At 33.4% G+C, this 20367-nt stretch overlaps 2 protein-coding genes across 8 annotated transcripts; one reads left to right on the top strand and one right to left on the bottom strand.

The window, feature by feature from the left end:
• Positions 1-160: 160 nt before the first annotated feature.
• LOC137806364 (cell division control protein 48 homolog B) lies at positions 161-12378 on the bottom strand. Of its 7 annotated transcripts, none has more exons than XM_068606425.1 (14): positions 12091-12378; positions 11585-11687; positions 10706-10860; positions 10540-10584; positions 9726-9819; positions 9477-9626; positions 8037-8141; positions 7407-7506; positions 6211-6492; positions 5969-6138; positions 4940-5068; positions 1164-1251; positions 969-1046; positions 161-770 (listed from the first exon to the last, which is right to left on the bottom strand). In XM_068606425.1, the coding sequence occupies exons 5-14, from the start codon at positions 9797-9799 to the stop codon at positions 300-302; spliced, it is 1647 nt and encodes a 548-aa protein (XP_068462526.1). In that variant the 5' UTR covers positions 9800-9819; positions 10540-10584; positions 10706-10860; positions 11585-11687; positions 12091-12378; the 3' UTR covers positions 161-299. The 7 variants fall into 7 exon arrangements, with proteins under 7 accessions (XP_068462526.1, XP_068462520.1, XP_068462521.1 ...); XM_068606419.1 differs by having other exon boundaries at positions 9726-9781; positions 12082-12376; XM_068606420.1 differs by having other exon boundaries at positions 9726-9781; positions 12091-12374.
• Positions 12379-14374: 1996 nt separating this feature from the next.
• LOC137806365 (uncharacterized) lies at positions 14375-20115 on the top strand. Its single transcript, XM_068606427.1, has 5 exons — positions 14375-14494; positions 14570-14592; positions 17352-18946; positions 19023-19139; positions 19231-20115. The coding sequence occupies exons 3-5, from the start codon at positions 17366-17368 to the stop codon at positions 19963-19965; spliced, it is 2433 nt and encodes an 810-aa protein (XP_068462528.1). The 5' UTR covers positions 14375-14494; positions 14570-14592; positions 17352-17365; the 3' UTR covers positions 19966-20115.
• The last annotated feature ends 252 nt before the right edge of the window (positions 20116-20367 follow it).

A 20367-nucleotide genomic window follows, 5' to 3' on the forward strand; every position in this document is an offset into this window, starting at 1 on the left:
AAATTAAATGGGTTTGAGACTGGGATATGAAAATGTGGTTTTGGGATTAGAATGGAAAATATATGTTGGAAGGGAAGGAATATTGTTAAAAATATATCTAGAATTGATTAAGTCAATCACTTCCATTCCAATAATCCAAGGAGTTATTGTGGATAAATACCTTTTAATTAAATGCAAAATCACATCTATAAATACCTTTTGAATAACTAACTTACAAATAATATGTATTTAACAAAAGAAATCCTACTATTATCAATAAAAAATGGATTGATCCAAAAACTACAAAAGGAATATGCTTTTCAGGTAGCTATGTGATGTACACTTTGGTCTCCATACATGATATAGTATTTAGCAGCAGCAGCCAATAACAAAGAGCTGACAACCCCAATTTTGACAAAAGACAAAGAATCTGACCTGTTCCTTCTGCCCTTGTCTGCTTTCAAACCTGCTTCAGAGTGGCTAGGCAAAGCTCGAGATGAGGTCTTCATGAAAGATGAGTACGAGTCGATTTCTTCTTTTGTTAACGCTGGTTTTAAAGAACTCTTGGCAATCTGGAAATGGCGGTCAAAAACAACTGCAGCAGATATGTCTTGCCTTAGAGCTACAATTCCAGCTTCCTTGCATAATCCCTCCAATTCAGCACCTGTAAACAGCTCTGTGTCTTCTGCTAGCCTTCTGAGGTCAACATCATGCCCTGTTTTCATCTTCCGCGTATGAACACAAAGTATCTCATATCGACCCTCTAAATCGGGTGGTGGTACATACAGAACCTACCATTTTATAGAAATAAACCAGAGTCAGACAGAATATATTTGATCAACTCCTTTCAACTTGCTGAAATCAATGTCAATTGCTTGGAGTGATTTGTGAAATTCTTCTACTACTGTACATGCACAATCATTGGTATATTTTAACATGTAGAATTGAAGTTACAAGCTGAAAGCATTGTAGAGGGTATTATTTTGCACCTGATCAAAACGCCCAGGACGCATAAGTGCAGCATCAATTGCATAGGGGCGATTTGTAGCTGCTAAAACAAGAATTCCCTGAAATAAAGAAGTATATGGTTAACAGGCAGAAAAGAAGAATTTCAGAAGTAGAGAAAAACGGACGGTTAAAATATCATTAAAACAAACAGCAAAAGAAGAAAAAGGCACACGTACTTTTGCTTCTTCTAAGCCATCAATCTCAGTTAGCAGAGTGGATAAAAGTCTCTCTCCAACTGTAGCACCATTGCTTGAACTGTCACCCCTACAATTAGAAGAATACTTAATATAATTTTATACACTAAAAAATATTAAAAAAAGGTTTCCGTTCCCATCTTGCAAATCATAGATGCACGTAACATTTTTTAAAAGAAAATTGACCAAATACAGTTTAGTTCATGTGGTCTGTCTGATGAATCCCACTTTACAGGATGCTACATATTAACTACTCATTGAGCCACCGAACTTTAGTATTCAGCATTAAAAGATTTGTACCTCAAAAAAAAAGGGAAATCTGATCATGAAATACTACCAGCATGGGTAAACTTGAGAATGAAAATATAAAAAAGAACATTTACGGGATAATTCATCCATCACTCAGTTGATTCATCTACTTATGAGTCCTTACATCAGAGATACAAAGAAGATGTGAAAAGACTACACCATAGATACCTACCACAAGAAACTTTTTAGCTTTCCCAAATATAGAAAAAAAAAAAGTTAACCTATCCCAACAAGTCAAACTATTCTAACACTAACATTTCCTCTCAAGCTAGAGCATACAAGGAACATAAAAAATTGAATTTGAGGTCCTCTCAAGAATTTAGTTAAAATATTTCAAAACTGATCATTGAAGGCAAGCAAATTCTGGGCAAATTTCCTTGGACAAGGACTTCTGTCAAATGAAATGGCTGTCAACTTTTGTGTTTGGTTCTCACTTGAAACACAAGTTTGAAACTAAAGTAAATAGTTTCCTGGTTATCACAGTATATAATCATTTGCTGATTTTCACAAAATTTCAGCTCTTAAAAAGGAATATTTCTATCCACACAAGTGAGTGCCATAAACGTCCAACACTCAACTTTAGCATTAGATTGAGCAACCACATTCTATTTTTTGTTTTTCCAAAAAATAATACCGTCTTCAATGAACATACAATATCCAATAGTGGATCCTTATCTATAGGAGATCTTGTCAAATCAACATCACAACACTCAAACATCTGAATATTTCTCTTATCTTCATATAGCAATCCTTGTCGTGGAGCCTTCTTAAGGTATATGAGGATGCAAATGACAACATTCTAGTGATTAACATGAGGAACCTACATAAACTGACTAGCCACTCCAACTACAAAACACAAGTTAGGTCTAAGAATAGTGAGATAAATAAGTTTCCCACCAAGTCTTCTATATCTTTTTGGGTCTAAGAAAGGTTCACCTTGTTGTGACATTAACTTCTAATTTGGATTCATAACACTATCCATGTGCATACAAGCAATCATGTTTGTTTCCTTTAGGATATCTAAGGCATATTTTCTTTGAGAAATTACAATACATTCCTTTGATTGAGCTACTTTAATACCTATAAAGTATTTAAGGCATCCAAGATCTTTGGTCTAAAAGTAATTGCATAAATGCTTATATAGTTGACAAATTTTAATGGCATCATTTTCAATGATGACTCATCAATGTACATAATTACATACACACATTTCTCATAAAAATTATGACAATAAAAGACAATTATTTGTTTCACTGTGTTTCAGCCTAAAAACTTGTACAATATGCCTAAATTTGTTAAATGAAGCACGTGGAGATTGTTGAGACCATAGAGAGATCGATACAATTTACATACTAAATAACACTTCCCCTAAGCAACAAACCCAAAAGGTTGCTCATGTAGATTTCCTCCTCTAGATCACCATGAAGAGACATTCTTTATATCTAGTTGGAAGGCCAATGGCAAATAACAACCATGAAAAAGAATAGTTGGGCAATGGTAATTATAGCTACAGACAGGTGAAAATGTATCACCATATTCGAGAACGTGTGTATGTGTGTATCCTTTTCCTGCCAATCTTGCTTTAAGACAGTCAATTGTACCATTTAACCCAACCTTAATAGAGTAAACCCACCTACACCCAATTCTCTTCTTTCTAGGTGGAAAAGGAATTAGCTCCCATGTGTTATTCTAGTCAAGAGCATGCATTTCAACAATCAAGGTTTGTCACAATCTAGGATGATAAAGTTCTTCATATACACTTTGAGAACATAGGTATGACAGGAGAAAAATGAAGGAGGCAACAGATGGTAGCTTAGAAAAATTGTAAATAGGATAACAATGACAAGTAGAATGAATACTTTTTTTTCTGAAAAGCAATGGACTAGCCAAGATCTTTATTATCGGGGAGTTGTGAAATGAATAGATGGTGATAAATGACTTGAAAAAGAAGACTCGCCATGTAACATAGAACTAGCCTTTTGTGGTGGTAAGTGACCAAAGGGAACGATGATGATAGTTTTTGTAGACTTAGAGGAAAGGAACTTTGTTTAGTGGTTTGATTTGGAGTGTCATGAGGGTAAATAACAATGGTTCAACTAATCGTACACATAAGTTTTGTTGCACTGAACTAGCATGTTGTAGAGAAGAAAGAAAGAAAGGAGTCTCTTCAAAAGAAAGTGACACTCCCAAACAAATAATACCTTTTAGTTTCTGGATAATAACATCAATACCCATTTTAGAGACGAGCATATCCTAGGAAAAAACATTTGATGGCTCTTATAGACAGCTTGTTCAACCTTGGGACATGTCATGGACAAAAACACACATAATCAGAGACACGGGAAAAACATGATAAAGAGTTCATCTAGAAACAATAATGTATAAGGGAATATGACTTTTAAAAGAGAAAAAGAATATTCTATTTCTGAGTAAGCAAACAATAATAAGAATAGCATCACCCTAGTTATGAACCAGTACATTAACACCAAGCAATAAGGAATGATCAATTTCAACTAAGTTGATGATATTTTACTACTATCCTCTTCCACTATTTAACTTTGTTTGATGATATTTTACTACTATCATCCTCTTCCAAGTGATCATGGAAAGCTTGACCAAGGAACCAAAGCTCAACACATGCAAATCAAGAGAGGTAATATTTTCCATTACACTTTCCCAAAGTAATTGTGGGAGTCCCAAAAGGAAGATGTTTTAAGGGCTGCACTTCAATGGTGGTGGGAAACTAGAAACAAAGGTTGAAACAAGGACAAGGGATGTTGATGAAACCTGTGAAGGAGACGCAGCATTACTTCAATGACCAGAGGCTGGAGCATGGCTTTCATGTGCCTGGTTGGAGTGTAAAAAGAGGTGGTGTGTGGAAGCAATTTAGCCTTTGCGACTTCTTGGGTTCTCTGTTGCTTGGCGAGATGCGCTAGATTTGGTACTCAAAAAATGGTGGTCAATGGAGGGAGGTGACAAAAAATGGAGGCCAAACAGTGGACAATGGGTTCTCTGTTGCTTGACGAAACAAACCAAACCTAGTGCTTGCAAAAGAAAAAATAATGGTGATCAGCAGTTGCTACCAATGGCAGGCAGTGATTTTCTCATCAGACAATGAGACAGAGGTTGGATCGAATCTCTTTGATACCAACTTGAGAATGAAAATGAGAAAGAATGATTCACAAATGATTCATCTCTCTGGAAATTCATGTATTGTACGAGTCCTTACACCAAAGATACACAGATATGAAAAGACTACAGCTATCTAGGTAATAGATAGGTACCCCAAAAGTAACCTTTAGCTTTGCTATAAATAGACAAAAGATAATTTAACCTATTCTAACAAGTTAAACTACTCTAACACCAATAGGTAAATTGCTCAGAACAAAAAAAAAACAATGATGTTACTTTTTTCTATAATATATTTCAAATAAAGAAATTTTACTAACCGTTTGGCAGCTACCACATCAGCCTCGTCAAAGAATATTATACTGGGTGCTGCAAGGCGTGCTCTCTGAAATGTTTTGCGAAGTAAAGCTTCCCCCTCTCCAACATACATCGAATACAATTCTGCACCACTAATTCATCATTCATTACTTGTAAATTTTTCCATTATTTGAAAACCAAATTCTTATAGGAACTGAATTGCCAAAAAATAGATGTAAAGAAAAAAATACATATTCACAGAAATCAGAATGTTATTGTAAACTATAGGAAAGAGAGACATTAAGTTGGAACCATATCTTTCTGAAACAACACTGATGCTTTATTTATAGAAAAAAAGGAATCAATGCAATAAATAGACGAGATTTTATACCGTCTAATAATAAAGATATGATATGGGAATAAATAAAAACATTTCTAATAATACATATATAATCTAGATACAGATATTCTTGATTATATAAGATGTGCTCCTCATTTCTATAATTATAACAGTTATAGAACTGTAGAACTAGAAATCTAGAATATATCAAAGCATAGCATCACCAATACAGAAAATAACACAAGTGCTACTAATCAACAGAATGGATGGGAGATGATAGAGGAGGTGTTAACAGGGATTTAAATTTCCAAATAGCTGCCCATAATCTAATAACATTAGTTTACTCATTTATTAAAGACAATTTATTTTGTTGGATTCCAAACTAACTTTGTTCATTTCTTTGGCATGTATTATCCTACAACTCTTTCTTTTTCTTTATTTTATGAAAACCATGCATCCTAGAATGATTTGGATACTCACTAGAAAAAGATTAATTTATATTCAGAGGGAGATCAAAATAATAAGAAGGGTTTGAACATAAAATAGTGGGTCCTAGCACAAAAGAGTGTCTTTCTCTCTACAATGACTATCAGTTCCCTAAAACAAGGAAAAGATCCATTTCATGTTAACCATCAACTTGTGTGTTAAAATGCCAAAACCCAATCTCCCAGACTACAAATATAAAACTTTAAAACATTAAAATTATTAAAACCTTAAGGAAAAGAAAGATGCTTGGGCAGCATGTGCAGCCGCTTTGGCAAGGGTAGTTTTGGAACATCCTGGAGGCCCATGGAGAAGAATTCCACGTACAGGGGATATTCCTAATCTTGAAAATGCAGCAGAATGCTTAATAGGCCATTCAACAGCTTGCTGGAGTTTTTTCTGTTCATGGACAACAGGTATCAATGAAGATTCTCACATTCAAATTCAAATCAAATGCACATTTTAACAAACCTTTATATCTTTTAATCCACCAATGTCTTCCCAAGTCACTTTAGGAATTTCCAGAGTAACACCTCTAGTTATACTTGGACCAACAACAGACCTTGCGTTCTTCCAATCTTCCATTGTTAGACTGAAATTACTAGCATCTTTTGCATTTGAGGATTTTTTTATTGCAAACATGGTGGCTTCACGACACAAAGCCTCCAAATCAGCTCCAACATAACCATTGCACGACGCAGCAATAGACTTTAAGTCAACACTGGGATCCAAGGGAATTGTCTTTGTATACAACTGTAATAAGTTCGTATGAAAACCACATAAATACATGCTATCACACACACTTCAGCAATCAAGACTTCTATGAAATAAGCAAAAAAATAAAACATTTTAACATTGAACTCTCTTCCTAACCAACTGCTCTGAGAAATTACACTAACAAATTTCAGTGGAGAGCCGTGAAAGCTTTCATATATGCAACCCATGCCCCTCATAGATTGAAGTGTGGACAATGCACGATCCCACTTTAATTAGCAAGAAACATTCATGTCCTCAACCATGTCACAATTAAAAATCATTTTTTTCAGCTCAGCCACCTCTTCAACACATCTTGAACACCTCAAACCCGCTTGACCATTACTAAAGAAAGTAAGCTGACACCTATTATTGGTTAAACACTTCCTAGACACTACTGTAATAACAAAAAGTAAAAAAAGAAATTGAAAGAAAACAACTTCTATTATAAATAATGCATGATAATTTTTAGGTTTGTTTCCACAAGACTTAACTAGTTCTTTTAACTATTAAGAAACATGTTCCTTATTTCGAATTCTATTGTGAAGGATGTTATTACATGAAAATGTAATAAATTAGTGTGAATATTATATAAATCTTAATTCTCAATTGAGATTTTTGTCACCTTGATAATATATGAGTGGTGACACCGTGTTCTATAACTTAAGACATTAGTCATGTTCTAGTGTCAATGTTATGTCCAGTATCATTGTCGGAGCCTCATAAGCTATAAATACTTGTGCAATATCATTTTGAAATTATCACTGAAAATCAATTTTTTCTCTCTTCAGATTGTGATTTTCAACATTACATATTGAGAAAGAGGTAAGGACTCCAAAATACCTTGGGGTGGTATAATCTGAATAACCAAATCATCATACAAGAGACAAATATTTTATATCACTAAAAGTTACCTTCAGAATTTGATAGCGGTCCTCTTCATTTGGGACAGTAACTTCGATTTCAGCATCAAAACGTCCAGACCTTCTTAGTGCAGGGTCAATTGCATCCACTCTATATGCAGAAACCAGATACAGGAAATTTATCAGGGAAAGTACTCAAACACCAGATCAGGTGAATGACTTTAAGCAGTGTTAAGAAAGGCCTGTATTATATTATTAAATCCATAAATTTAAAAAAAAAAACCCATGAAAATAATGAGATAAATTCACAGGTTCCAGACATCATCAAAAAATAGAGGATCAAATTTATAAAAGAATATCACATATCAGCACAGCGCTGTTAATGACCGATCAACATACAGAAAACAACTTAAACCACCCACTGTTCTTATTAATCCATCAGGAGGAAAATTACAACAACTTCAACCACTCACTGCTCATAAACAATAATAACTTCTTCAATGGCATGCTATGAAAATTTTAAAGTAGTAGTGACATCAGGTTTCTAAACATAGTTTACAGGTTTAAAAAAGCTGGGTATGGGTGAACATTGAATTTCATAAGAGAACCAATTTGCATTCATTCCCAATAGTTTATATTTCTAAAGATTCATAAATAATTATTGAGAACGCAGCAGCTAACCTGTTAGTTGATGCAACTACAACTACATCTGGTGCAGAAAAGGCTGGCTTATTTGAGTCCATCAGAGTAAATAGTTGAGAGGCAAGTCGAACATCTTGCTCCCTTCTGCATGTAGACAATTTGAAATAATGTCATCAGTGAGATTGCTACATGTATAAATAAATTCCTACTAAACTGTATAATTACCCTAATAAAACTCAAAAAATTCACCAGATCCAGACCCACATGTTTCACTTTATAATATGAAGGAACAAAATATTGTACAAATGCAACAGAAGTTCAAGACAACTTCATACAACTGGTCCAGAAATAGCAGAATAATACGTATTATTACTGAAATTCTGCAACTTGTATCAGTATGGTATGAATAAAAGAGATAAGTTTATAGGGAATTAGTAGAGAACTCCTCCACACTCAATAAAACACAGAGACAAAGTATATAGAATATCCCAGCAACTCAAGATGCCCGTTCTCTCCTACCCTGTCCCAATCTATTCTTCTCCAATAAAAACCTCAAATAGAAGTCACATTTCTAAACAAACAAAAGAAACTCTTCATTATCATCACTTAATACACTTGACCTGGAACATCCAACACTAGCCCATTTATTGCCAATGACAACAAAGGAAACACCATACTGAAAACTTTAAATAACTTTTTAAAGGATATCCATTAAATGATTTTAATATTTCACTCCACTCATGACTATTTTTAATATGCGTGTGTAGAGGGGATCCGCTTACTTTAGGAATAACTCATACACTTAGTCTGCTTATTATCACATTATAAATATTAAATTTCATCAACCAACCATTGAATTCTATCTCATTACCTCAATGACCATGTAAACCAATGTTACATAAATTCGACCTTTATAGGTATGTAAATCTTAGATTCAATATTGACCTCTTTTCATTACAATGAAGTTATTTCATAAAGCATCAAATAGATTTAAAATTTCATAATTGCTTTTGTAAATTTAAGCTACTTGATGAAAATATTCAATTTTACAGTTGGATTCATGAAATTTGATGTCTACTGTGAGAATATATTAAATGAAGTATCACAACAATTACTCCTAGAGTATGTGAATTTTCCCCCAAAATATATTGACAAAAATAATAACCTAGTCAACAAATATCAATGAAATGATATTAAAATAAAACATTTGAACTTCTGAATTTTGATGACACTCAACAGACAGACAGGCTACAACCTATCCACAAATCAGGCAAATGTAAAATGTTTAGGGTAACACATAACAGATTTAAAACAAGTTAACGAGAGGTAAAATATTATAACAAAGAATATAAATAATGCAAGATTAGAGAGTCTCTCACAGGAGATGTTTTAATTTACATTAGAGAATACCATCATCAAAATTGTGTTCACAGACTAAATTTATCTTATTTAGCAAATATGTCATCAATTGTTTCATACTTGGAATCTCGGCGAGCACACAGTGCATCGATTTCATCTATAAAGATAACCGATGGCTTGCCCAAGGCTACATGAGATGATGCCTCTGAAAAAGCATCACGGAGAATTCTCTCACTTTCACCAGCATGTGCTCTACGAACAGAGTGTGGACTGAAAATACATAAACAGACAAATAATGACAAGCAATTGATCAACGTCAAAGAACTCCAAACACTAGATCCATTAAACTACATTAAAAAAGAAGAGTACCTGATAATTGTCAGATGTGCCCCACACTCTCGAACAACTGCTCGTACCAAACTTGTCTGAATAGAATTCACCATACAGGTAGAGATATAACTAACTTTACATTCACAAACCAAGCAAAATGTAAGTTTGACTCATAACATGATTGCACCATATTAAGACATCAAATCCAACCCTGTATTTTTTTTGTCTATCTGTTTTTTGTCATTTTCATTTATTCCCATTGACAAATCTTGCCTTTATCCCTTCAACAACAGTCCAGGACTTTACCAACAGATTGTCTATAATTGGTATCTGTTAAACGCTAGGGAAGAAAGAAACATTGAACTGAAACCATGTGTTTCTGAAACAGCACGAGTACTTTATTTATATTGAGTAAAAGGAATCAATACAATAAAAAGAGAATATTTTATATCCTCTAATAACAAAAGATGTTATACAGGAATAAATAAAAGTGTTCCTAATAATATACATATATAATCTACATCGAGGATCAACTCCTTATTTCTATAACTATAACAGTATATTGTGTTATCAACATGAGGGCTATATTCATGTACTAATCAGACTGGTCTCAGTGGATTGTTGTCAACCCGCTCAGATTATGATGTATGATAAGTACCCAAACCCAAGTAACCTAATGCAAAATGGAGCAGCTGATCTGGTAGCTACTATGCTTTCAACTATACTAACTACAAGGAATTATGTATAATTAAATAAACAGAAAAGGCTACTTGGAAAATAAACAAAAAAAATTGCAGTATATTCTCTGTTCCATGTTAAGTTAAAAAGGGGATCATTTTTCAAAAGAAATCACCTTTCCAGTGCCTGGTGGACCGTACAGCAGCAATCCTCTGGACCACTAGAAGAAAATAAAATAAATAAAATAAAAACAAAGGGACAAGATTCATTGACAGTTACAAAGAACAAGACCCACAGATTAATAGAAGAAAAAACATACTGAACAAAGGGAAAAATTGAACCTTAAGGCCAAGCTTCTGTGCCTCTTGAGAGAAGTGCATAGGGAATATGATGAGTTCTCTAAGGGCCTGAAGAGCTTCAGTGTTGCCACCAATGGCTTCCTCGGCTCTCCAGTGATTGTTGTTGTCACTTCTGTTGCTGGTACAGCTTTCCATCTCTGCACAAATAACAGGCTGATGAGTGAGGTGGACAAGTCAAATATTTGCCTTGGAAAATCAGGACCCAAACCAGTCCTTAACTGATTCATTGTGACCAGGATAAGTTAGGCCACATTTTAAATATCATTGGCAGTGATATAAAACTCAATCCAGTCATCGATTCAATCAAGTTATTGGATTGTTGATTCAACCAGTGAGTCACAAGTTAAATGGGACATGTATTGTGTATGTGAGAGAATCTATTTCCAAAGGGTATTTGGTTTTTAGATCTATCTAATTAGAAACAAGGAAATGGTACAAGTTGCAGCACATTGAACATGAAACAAAAATCTCACAGCGAGTACTTAAAGTAGCAAATAATTTAAACATATCAATACATGTTAAAAGAGCATTCCTGATCCTTCTTCTCATTTCGCCTATTATTCGAAACCAACGGTTCTCATTTACAATACAATTTCCAACTACCAAATGCCAATCATATATAAAGAAACATCACAATCATTTCAGAAAGAAATTAAAATTAAAACACCATGTGACAACTTAAGAGTAATCTTCTAATGAAAAGCATTATTTGCAATTTAATTCTACAGCCATCACAATTGTAGGGAGAGTCATCCTCCATGTTTCAAACACCTCACCAACGCTCAATAACACTAAACAGCAAATAATTGACGAACAGCAGAATAGGACAGGAAATAATGTGGGAAGTGGTGAAAGGCATACCAGAAACACGAGCAGGGCCAACCACAACCAGGAGAGAGACAGTGAAGCTTGTCGTGTCGCAGAGGAGTCCTGTCGTGGACTTATAAGTTTCAGATAGATGAAACTTACATGAAATGGAATGAAACAGATGAGATTATGGATGGAGACACAGGAGCAGAAGAGAGAATAGCAGCAAATTGCTTAAATAAAATTGAATTAAATGTCAAAATTGTTATTCATTTTAATTTCAATATTCGTTATTCCTATGGCGGCCAAGTTCAATGAATTGCATTTCTTCACCATTTTCATAACAAATATTAAAATAATTGTAGAAAAGAAAATAGTTAGCAAAATTAATCAGTCTTAGTAAATAAGTAGCTGAAACTCTAATGGGTTTTCAATATTCTACACATCACCATGTCAGAAAAACTATGGAAAAACAGATAAAAGTAGAAGAAAATGAACCATAGCGTGGATGAAATTGAGGGTACTGAGTGCTTTGTTAACCGAAAATTCACCTCACATACTTTCTTATTCAAACGGTGCAATTCGCATGTCACTTCCTTCAGTTTCGGTGGATGAATCGATTGCAAGCATGGTGAAGCGGTAGAATTCGTTGGTTCTTAAATTGATTCTGTCGGTGTCTTCAACCTATACAATGGCCAGCTTGAAACTGTGAACTGAGTTATATTAACCCCTTTTTACAGCATACTTCACAAAACCAAGAAACCCTAATTTTATTAAAAGAGTTATAACATTTTTCTCTCTCATCTATCTGAGACTTACAAAGACCAAAGGATATTTATTTATTATGTATGAATTTTTGTTAGTCCTCCACTTATATTTCATTTTATCCCCAACTTATTTATTTTATAATAATATAAAAAGAGGATTATTCTCTTTGGTTTAGACTGATATTCTTGAATAATTGAAGTGTGTATATTTATTTTTAAATTATCAGTAATTTTTTTATTTTATCGTATAATTAAAACATTGTCTTTGTATTTATTAAAACAAACCATATATTTATATTGAAAATATAAATGTACTAATAATAATATTATTTATTTAATTTAAATATTAAATATTATTATATTAAATAAAAAAATGTGAGACGCGCTGACTTTTTTTCTATCACTATTTTTACTTTTATTTTTTTATTTAATATATTTTTTTCTATATCTAATATCTTTTTATTTTTATTTTTCTATTTAGCATCCTTTTATTTTTATTTAAAAAAGATAGCACAATTTTCACTTTTAAATATTAATAAAATTATAGTTAATTTAAATATTTATAAAATTAAAATAGAAGAAAAAATAAATTTTGAAAATTTAAAATTAAATGTATAAAAATTTATGAAAAAATATCAATATAAAGATAATAAAATAAAATATTTTATAGGTATTTTTATGTAAATAAATATTATGTATAAAATAAATGTAAATCCCAAACCATAAAATGCTAAACTCGATTTCTCAAACTCTAAGTCATAAACTCTAAACTTCCAACCCTAAATCCTAAATATTATAAAAAAATATTATATAATCATATTTATTATTATAAGTTAAGACATATATTTAAATTCACTAAAATTTTATAAATATTTAAAAATTATTCTTCTCATTTTTAATTAAAATTTTCAAAACATTTTTTACTTAAAAATGTTTTTAAAAAGTATTTTATTTTATTTTATTGATTTTAAAAAAAATTATTTTTTATTTACTCTAGACAAAGAAATAAAAAATTATAAAACAAAATTCTAAAGAAACCAAATTCTAAGAAGAGTTTTTTTTTTAAGTAAAAAATGTTTTTAAGTAGAAAAATAAAAATAAAAGAGTGTTAGATAGAAAAATAAAAATAAAAGAGTAAGAGATGAATAAATAAAAGTGGAATATTGATATTTAAGGGAAAAAAATCATCGTACGCCTAGTAGTAATAATAATAATATAAGATGTAATTTAACAGTTTTTTTTTTCAGAATATTGAACTTATTTATTTAATTTATCGTTTCTTCTATTATGTTTTCATTTTTTTTTTTGTATAACTCTATTTTACATCATTAGTTGTATTAAAAAAACAAAAAATATTTATTTTCATACATCATAGTAAATGTCTATTTTTTTTGGAATTGGGATATTTATTTATTATGTATGAAATTTTTCTTAGTCCTCGACTTACTCAGGTTATACATTTTAAAAATAAATTACTTCACATGCATATTTTGGTGTAATAAAAATATATAAGACTGAGACAAATTAAAAATATTTAAAAATCTTTCAAGATAATCCAATCTCGTTCTATTTTTTAATATAATTTTTTAGATAAATCGACATTTGATTCTAAATAAATAAAAAATTCAGGTTTATAAATAATTTACTAAATATATATGTCGTTTCCTTGACCTTCTTATTAACTCTTTAACTTTTTAGAAATTTTTAAGTGAAGTTAAGCAATTCTGATAGAATTTATATTTTTTTTTGTAAATTTTATTTTAAATTTAAAAAATCAACCAAACTAAATTAAATCGTAAAATACATTGTATTTTTTTCTATATTTATTATTTATTCAATTGTTTAATATTTATAAGTTTATGATTATAATTATATATATCAGTTTAAACTTTTTTTAATAAATAATCTAAATCATTATAAAAAGTGGATATTATTATATTATAATTTTTTGTTGGTGTCATTTTTTAATTATAAAATTTTAATTTTTAATAATTAAAATTTAATTAATTAATTACTTAAAAATAAATATTTTAATGGCATAAGCCCATATAGGTCTGTAGATAAATTCTGAGTCCCACATTCTCTCCCTTTCATTCAACGTTCATTCAGTAGTTTTTTTGGTTCGGTTACACAACTTTCTCTCTCTCTCTCTCTCTCTCTCTCTCAACCCCTCCAACACTTCACTCAGATTTCAAAGGTAATCTCTCATTCCAACATGATTTTACATTTCCCCCTTTCCGCGATTTCATTCAGAGGCTGAATTTCATTTCAGGAATCGAAAATTTCACTTTCGAGGTATAGATTTCATCGTTTTTGTTTTTGTCTAATTTTTAGTTTCTGTCTCGTAAGAATGTCTGCTTCTGTTAAGTTTCTCAAACCTAATCTCTGGTTATTTTGGGGGTGAAGGATTATATGGGTGCATGAGTTTAAGATTTGATTTCTTTATTTTTTTATTCTATGGCCCAGCAGTACTGGTAGTGCTTTTTAGGGTTTTAAAGAATATATTTTTCATCCTCTGCTGTATTTCTTTTACCATTTTGCATGACTTTCATTTTCTTGTCTACTCTGTATAGCATTGCCTTTTTCTGTATATTCTGTTAAATTATAGCGAATGATCGGATTCTTTAATGGGCTTTAATGTAAGTAGTTGTTTAGGGTTGCTCTTGGGTCTTACAATTGGCCAAACTTGATTTTGCAGTTCATTTGTTGAGTTGATTATAGAATATATTGTCTTTTTGCTTTTCTTTTGGATTAAAATATCATTTCCTCTTTTGGTTATTTCTTCTTTTTCTTTAACCAGAAGTAAAGAATACTATTGCATTGCATCACTCTACTAATTGCAATCGCAACCAGGGTAGCGCTACAATCTGTACCGATTTTATGCAGCATTCTTAATACAATTAATAGAAAAAGAAATACAAAGTGGGGGGAGCCAAACCAAAACCCAAGAGAATCTAAATTGTGAGAGACCACATCTATCTCTTCAAAATTCAGAGATGATACAAGGAGGCACTCAATCTCAACAAATAAAAATTAAAGTTCTAAGACCATATGCAGCTAACCTATCCGCACACCTATTTTCCTCCTAAAAAATGTGTGAAAATCTAATCTGTATATCTTTAATAGACTCCAAAACAATATTCCTTCCATTCCTTAACTTCCAAGGAACTAAAAAACTATAAAAAAAAATAAGAAGCTGTCACAGTAAGCAAATAATCCTTCTCCCCCAACGACCTCTTCGACCTTTCTGAATACTGATATCATTGGTTATTACTTATTACTGCTTACAAACAGCAATTTTATCGGTTTCTACAAATGACATTGCCATTGCACTGTAGTGGACCATATGGTTGTGGCTATTGGTTGCTGCAGGAAACTGATAGCGTTGTGCTTTTGTGTCATGCAAAACGCGGCCAGATCAAGGAGGAGGGGTAGTTCCACTATTCATTGTTTGCACCTCTGCCTCTCCATTTTCCAGTCAAAAGTTTGGCTGAGCTCACCTGGATTTTGCCTAACCAATTATTTTCCAGCCAAACCATTCATTTTCTGGCCAAGTTTATTCTTTTCAAGCTTCCTCTATTATGCACAAAACTATTGATTGTTTTGGAGGTTTTGTCTTAAACTGTTTTCATACATTTCGTCTATTTATGTAAAATGCAATGGATGCCTAATCATTTAATGAAAAATAATATAAAAATCTACTTGCAATATCTTAGCTCATATATTTACTATTAAATAATTTATATAAATCCAATAAATAGGATTAGTAGCTGGCAAATTAAGGATGAGTAGGTATTGAACAAAAAGAATTCAGCTTAAATTGAGATTTTGTATGAAGTGATTTTTTGAATTATTGTTAGAGGTGATTGAACATAAAAGTTATTTGAGTATCTCTTAGACAGATTCTAACCCAATCATATAAAATTGACTTATAAGGTAAGTACTGCCAAGTTTTCTCTAGACTCTATTAAAGCCATATTTGTCGTCAATGTGGGACCAAGTGCCTTCTTGAGACGAGGCTGCAATTATGGTGCATTAGGGGTGACTACAATTAAGGTGGCTTTCCAACAGTAGCTCCGTTTATTTTATTACTAACATTTAAACACAACCATGGTCTTCACGTTTGTACAAGTGATTTTAATTTTGCTCTTATTCCTTGTTTCAATTCCAATGCGCTTTATACATTAACAAAATCTCTACATACTTTGCCCTTATTTATCCACAGTTTTTAGGCCAAATGATTTTGTGACCATTGGCACTACTTTCTTTTTCATTCTCAGCCTCTCTTTAGTTGAAATGTTATTGCCTTTTCTGGTTTATGTGAAAAATCAATGTTGTCAAGATCGCGAGTTAGATAAACGATCTTCTGATCTTGTGATCTTTTTGGACGAAAACGGGTTGGATCGTAGGTGGGAGCAAACTCTCTCTGGATCGAAGCGATCTAGCGATCCAAGGGTTGGATCGGACGATGCATCAGCCTCCACGATCCATGACGCAACCAAAAAAACCCTATACCTAATAAATCCTAGAAACCTAAATTTTTCATAACATGTGCTTCTGTCGTGCCGTTTTGCTGCCATTGTGCTCGTTGTCGCCGCTCGTGCTCACTGTCGTCGCTTGCGCAACGTGTCGTCGCCGCTAGCACTGCGTTTCGTCATCGTCGCTTGCGTGATTCATTGCCTTCGTCGTTGTGCACCACTGCGCCCGCTGCCTCCGCCACTACGCACCACCGCCGCATTGCAATTTGCTGCCTCTGCTTTGCCACTACCTCTGCTCCGCCACTGCTCCACATTATTTGAATCTACTTTTAGTTATATTATGTATTTAGACCATTTAGTTATGTTATATATTTGGACAATTTTATGAATTATGAATCTATTTTTAATTATGTTATGTATAGTAGTAACTTGAATAGTAACTCTTCCGAGTTGAGTTACGATCCTCGAGTTACAAGTTTTCAGACCCCTTTCGATCCGCCTTCGAGTTACGAGTTTGACAACATTGTTCTTATCTTCTCTGGATGTACTAAAATTTTCCTTTGGAATCTTGTGCAGAGTGCCTATGTGATATGGATCAAGAAGATAACAAGATTGATCTTGTGAATCCTACTGAACTGTCTTCTAATCCTCTGGCATCAGGGACAACTGAGACGATGACCACTGAGAATCCTTTGTCATCTGGAAAGGATGATATGCTGGGTACCGAGAATCCTCCATCTTCAGGAAAAGATGATGTGATGGGTAACGAGAATCTTCCAGAAGTGTCTTCTAATGCTATGTCTTTAGCAAAAGATGGTATAGTGGGCACTGTAAATCCTATTGAAGTGTCTCCTAATCCCATGGCTTTGATAAAAGATGATATGATGAGCATTGATAATCCTGTGTCATCTAGAGAAGATTATGAGAAGTGTGCTAAGAATCCTCCTGAATTGGCTTCTAGATCTCCAACATCAGAAAAAGATGGCATGATGGGCACTATGAATCCCAGTGAAGTGTTTTCTAGTCCTCTGTCACCAGGAAAACATGATATGCTGAACACTGAGAATCTTCCTGAAGTGACTTTTGGTCATCCTTCTTCTGGAGAAGTTGATGGAAGGAAGGATATTGATTCCCCTGAAGGTACTAGTAAACCAAATTTGAGTGGCAAGAATGCCCTACGACTTTTGAAGGCAAAATCTAAAATTGTTAAGAAATTCCAAGCTGGTAAACTTCAGGGGAGGAACTATGGTTCTCAAAAGATTCATGGGAAAAGAAGAATTACGAGTTCTAAAAAAGTGGTGGATAATGCTGATGGGAAACAAATTTCAGACTCTAGTGAGCTAAAGGAAACAAATGATGAACCACCTAAGGGTAAGGGTGAGAAGGCTGAAAATAAAATAAAAGAAAGCCAAAATAAGAGCACTGCTGACAAAAGTCCCAAGGAAGAGTCAGACAGTAGCCAACTGAAGGTTACCGATCCCCCTGAAGGATCTAGTAAACCAGAGTTGAGTGACAAGAATACTCCACAGTCATTGAAGGCAAAATATAAAATTGTTAAGAAATCTCATGCTGGTAAATCATTGAAGAATAGTGGTACTCAGCATATTCATGGCAAAAGAAGAATTAGTATTTCCAAAAAAGTGTTGGATAATGCAGATGAGAAACAAATTTCAGACGATAGCCACCTGAAGGAAACTGATAATGAACCACTGAAAGGGAAGAGTCAGGAGGTTGGAAAAAAAGTAAAAGAAAGCCAAAACAAGAGCACCAATGGCAAAAGTCTCAGAGAGAAGACCCAGACTCGTAAGGATAAGACTAAGCAAAATCTAGAGAGTGAAGAGAAACATAGGGACTTACGCATGGGTTCTAGGAGCGTAAAACACAAAGTTAAGAGAGGTGGCATGGAAAGGAATCTATTGAAAGACAAGAAGGGTGAAAAGCTTGGTGGTTTCATCTTTATGTGCAATGCAAAGACAAAACCCGATTGTTTCCGCTATCGTGTCATGGGTGTTTCAGCTGGTAAAAAGGATGATGTTTTACAAATCAAACCTGGACTTAAGCTTTTTCTTTATGATTTTGATCTGAAGCTACTGTATGGCATTTACAAGGCCTCATCTTCTGGTAGCATGAAGCTTGAACCCAAAGCTTTTGGTGGCAAATTTCCTGCTCAGGTTACTTTCTTTCATTTTCATGTCTAATTATTCTGATCTTGTTTCTTATTTATATGCTGATGGCTAACACCTTCAGGTGCGGTTCAAAATTGCTGCTGATTGTTTCCCACTACCTGAGAGCATTTTCAAAAAAGCCATCAAGGAGAATTATAATGAAAAACACAAGTTCAGAACAGAACTTACTGTTAGACAAGTAAGAATTGAACGTTACCTCTAGTGGCCTGTCTATATTTCTTTTTCTATTGTTTTTTATGGTGAATGCTATTTGAAATATTCTGTTTCAGGTGAGGAAGCTCACTCAACTTTTCCAGCCAGTTGGAATTCGTTCAGGTGTGCACCCTGTCCACTCCCAGCCAAAAGTAATAATTCGAGATAGAGAATCTCCCGAGAGTGTTAGGGGATCATGGTCCCAGTTGCAGAGGGAAAACTATAATGTGCAGTCTTTCTATAGGGATCATCAAATTGACCAACGAGAGGAAATTGGTCATGATCTGTATCCAATGGAGAACAATCAATCTTATAGTCTACCAAGATATAGAAGGAATATGGCTACCACATCTCATGTTAATCCTAGATTGGAATCTTATGACAGACACTATGAACCTCATCACCTGGACCATGGCTACCCGAGAAATGTTCCTGCTCATGTAGAAAGTGTTCGAACTGATCATCTTTATTTGAATGACAGTAGGGATTCTCTGTTTTTGAATGACAGTAGGGATTCTCTGTTTTTGAATGACAGCAGGGATCCTTATCATGTCTATCGCCACGGTGTTTCACCTAGGGATGCATATTTGGGACCTTTAAGCAGGGAGGAAAACTCTTATTTGAATAGGCGAAGTCATTTTGTTGGGACGGATAACTTGCCAAGGAGAGAGGCTGAACGAGATAGGCATTACCCAATCTATGATGCTCCTGATGCTTTGTCTGATCGTCATCAACTGCGGCCATATCATGGAGACAGGTTGCCAGTTTCTTCTCGTTACTCTTTTGCTGGCCCTTCATTTCGTCACCACTGACAATGTATTTCAGAATTTCTTAGTTCCTTACCCGTAGTATTTGTCTTCTAAATTCTGGTGACTGACTGGTAGATATTAAAAAATACTATATGCAAACGTACTTGAGCCCTTATGGATTTGGAAAATAATATCTGTCTGCTTAGATTTTAATCCTGGTCAATATGCAAATTGTCAAACAGTCCCCACATTGTTTGTGATTGCCTGCTGTAGAACATTAACTTAAGGGCCACTTTGGATATCAATTGGTAGGCAAATTCTTCCTGCACCTCCATGCAGTTCTTCTTGTTTTGAAAATTAATTAAATTACCTTTTTACATTTTTTATTGAATATTTTTTTTAATTCTGGAATGTAAAATCCAGATACTTCCTAAAGTATAGAACTCAAAAGTTAAATTGTGACTT

This window comes from Phaseolus vulgaris, chromosome 3, assembly GCF_000499845.2.
Source record: "Phaseolus vulgaris cultivar G19833 chromosome 3, P. vulgaris v2.0, whole genome shotgun sequence".
In the NCBI taxonomy this organism is placed as follows: Eukaryota; Viridiplantae; Streptophyta; class Magnoliopsida; order Fabales; family Fabaceae; genus Phaseolus; species Phaseolus vulgaris.

Excerpts from the sequence above, each read along its gene's own strand:
- LOC137806364 (XM_068606419.1), bottom strand. The coding sequence starts at position 10,858 with ATGGAAAGCTGTACCAGCAACAGAAGTGACAACAACAATCACTGGAGA. Across the intron at positions 7,507-8,036 it reads GTAGTTGCATCAACTAACAG|AGTGGATGCAATTGACCCTG; the intron begins GTTAGCTGCTGC and ends TTCTGCATATAG. Across the intron at positions 1,047-1,163 it reads ATGGCTTAGAAGAAGCAAAA|GGAATTCTTGTTTTAGCAGC; the intron begins GTACGTGTGCCT and ends TCTTTATTTCAG.
- LOC137806365 (XM_068606427.1), top strand. The coding sequence starts at position 17,366 with ATGGATCAAGAAGATAACAAGATTGATCTTGTGAATCCTACTGAACTG. Across the intron at positions 18,947-19,022 it reads GTGGCAAATTTCCTGCTCAG|GTGCGGTTCAAAATTGCTGC; the intron begins GTTACTTTCTTT and ends TAACACCTTCAG. Across the intron at positions 19,140-19,230 it reads CAGAACTTACTGTTAGACAA|GTGAGGAAGCTCACTCAACT; the intron begins GTAAGAATTGAA and ends ATTCTGTTTCAG.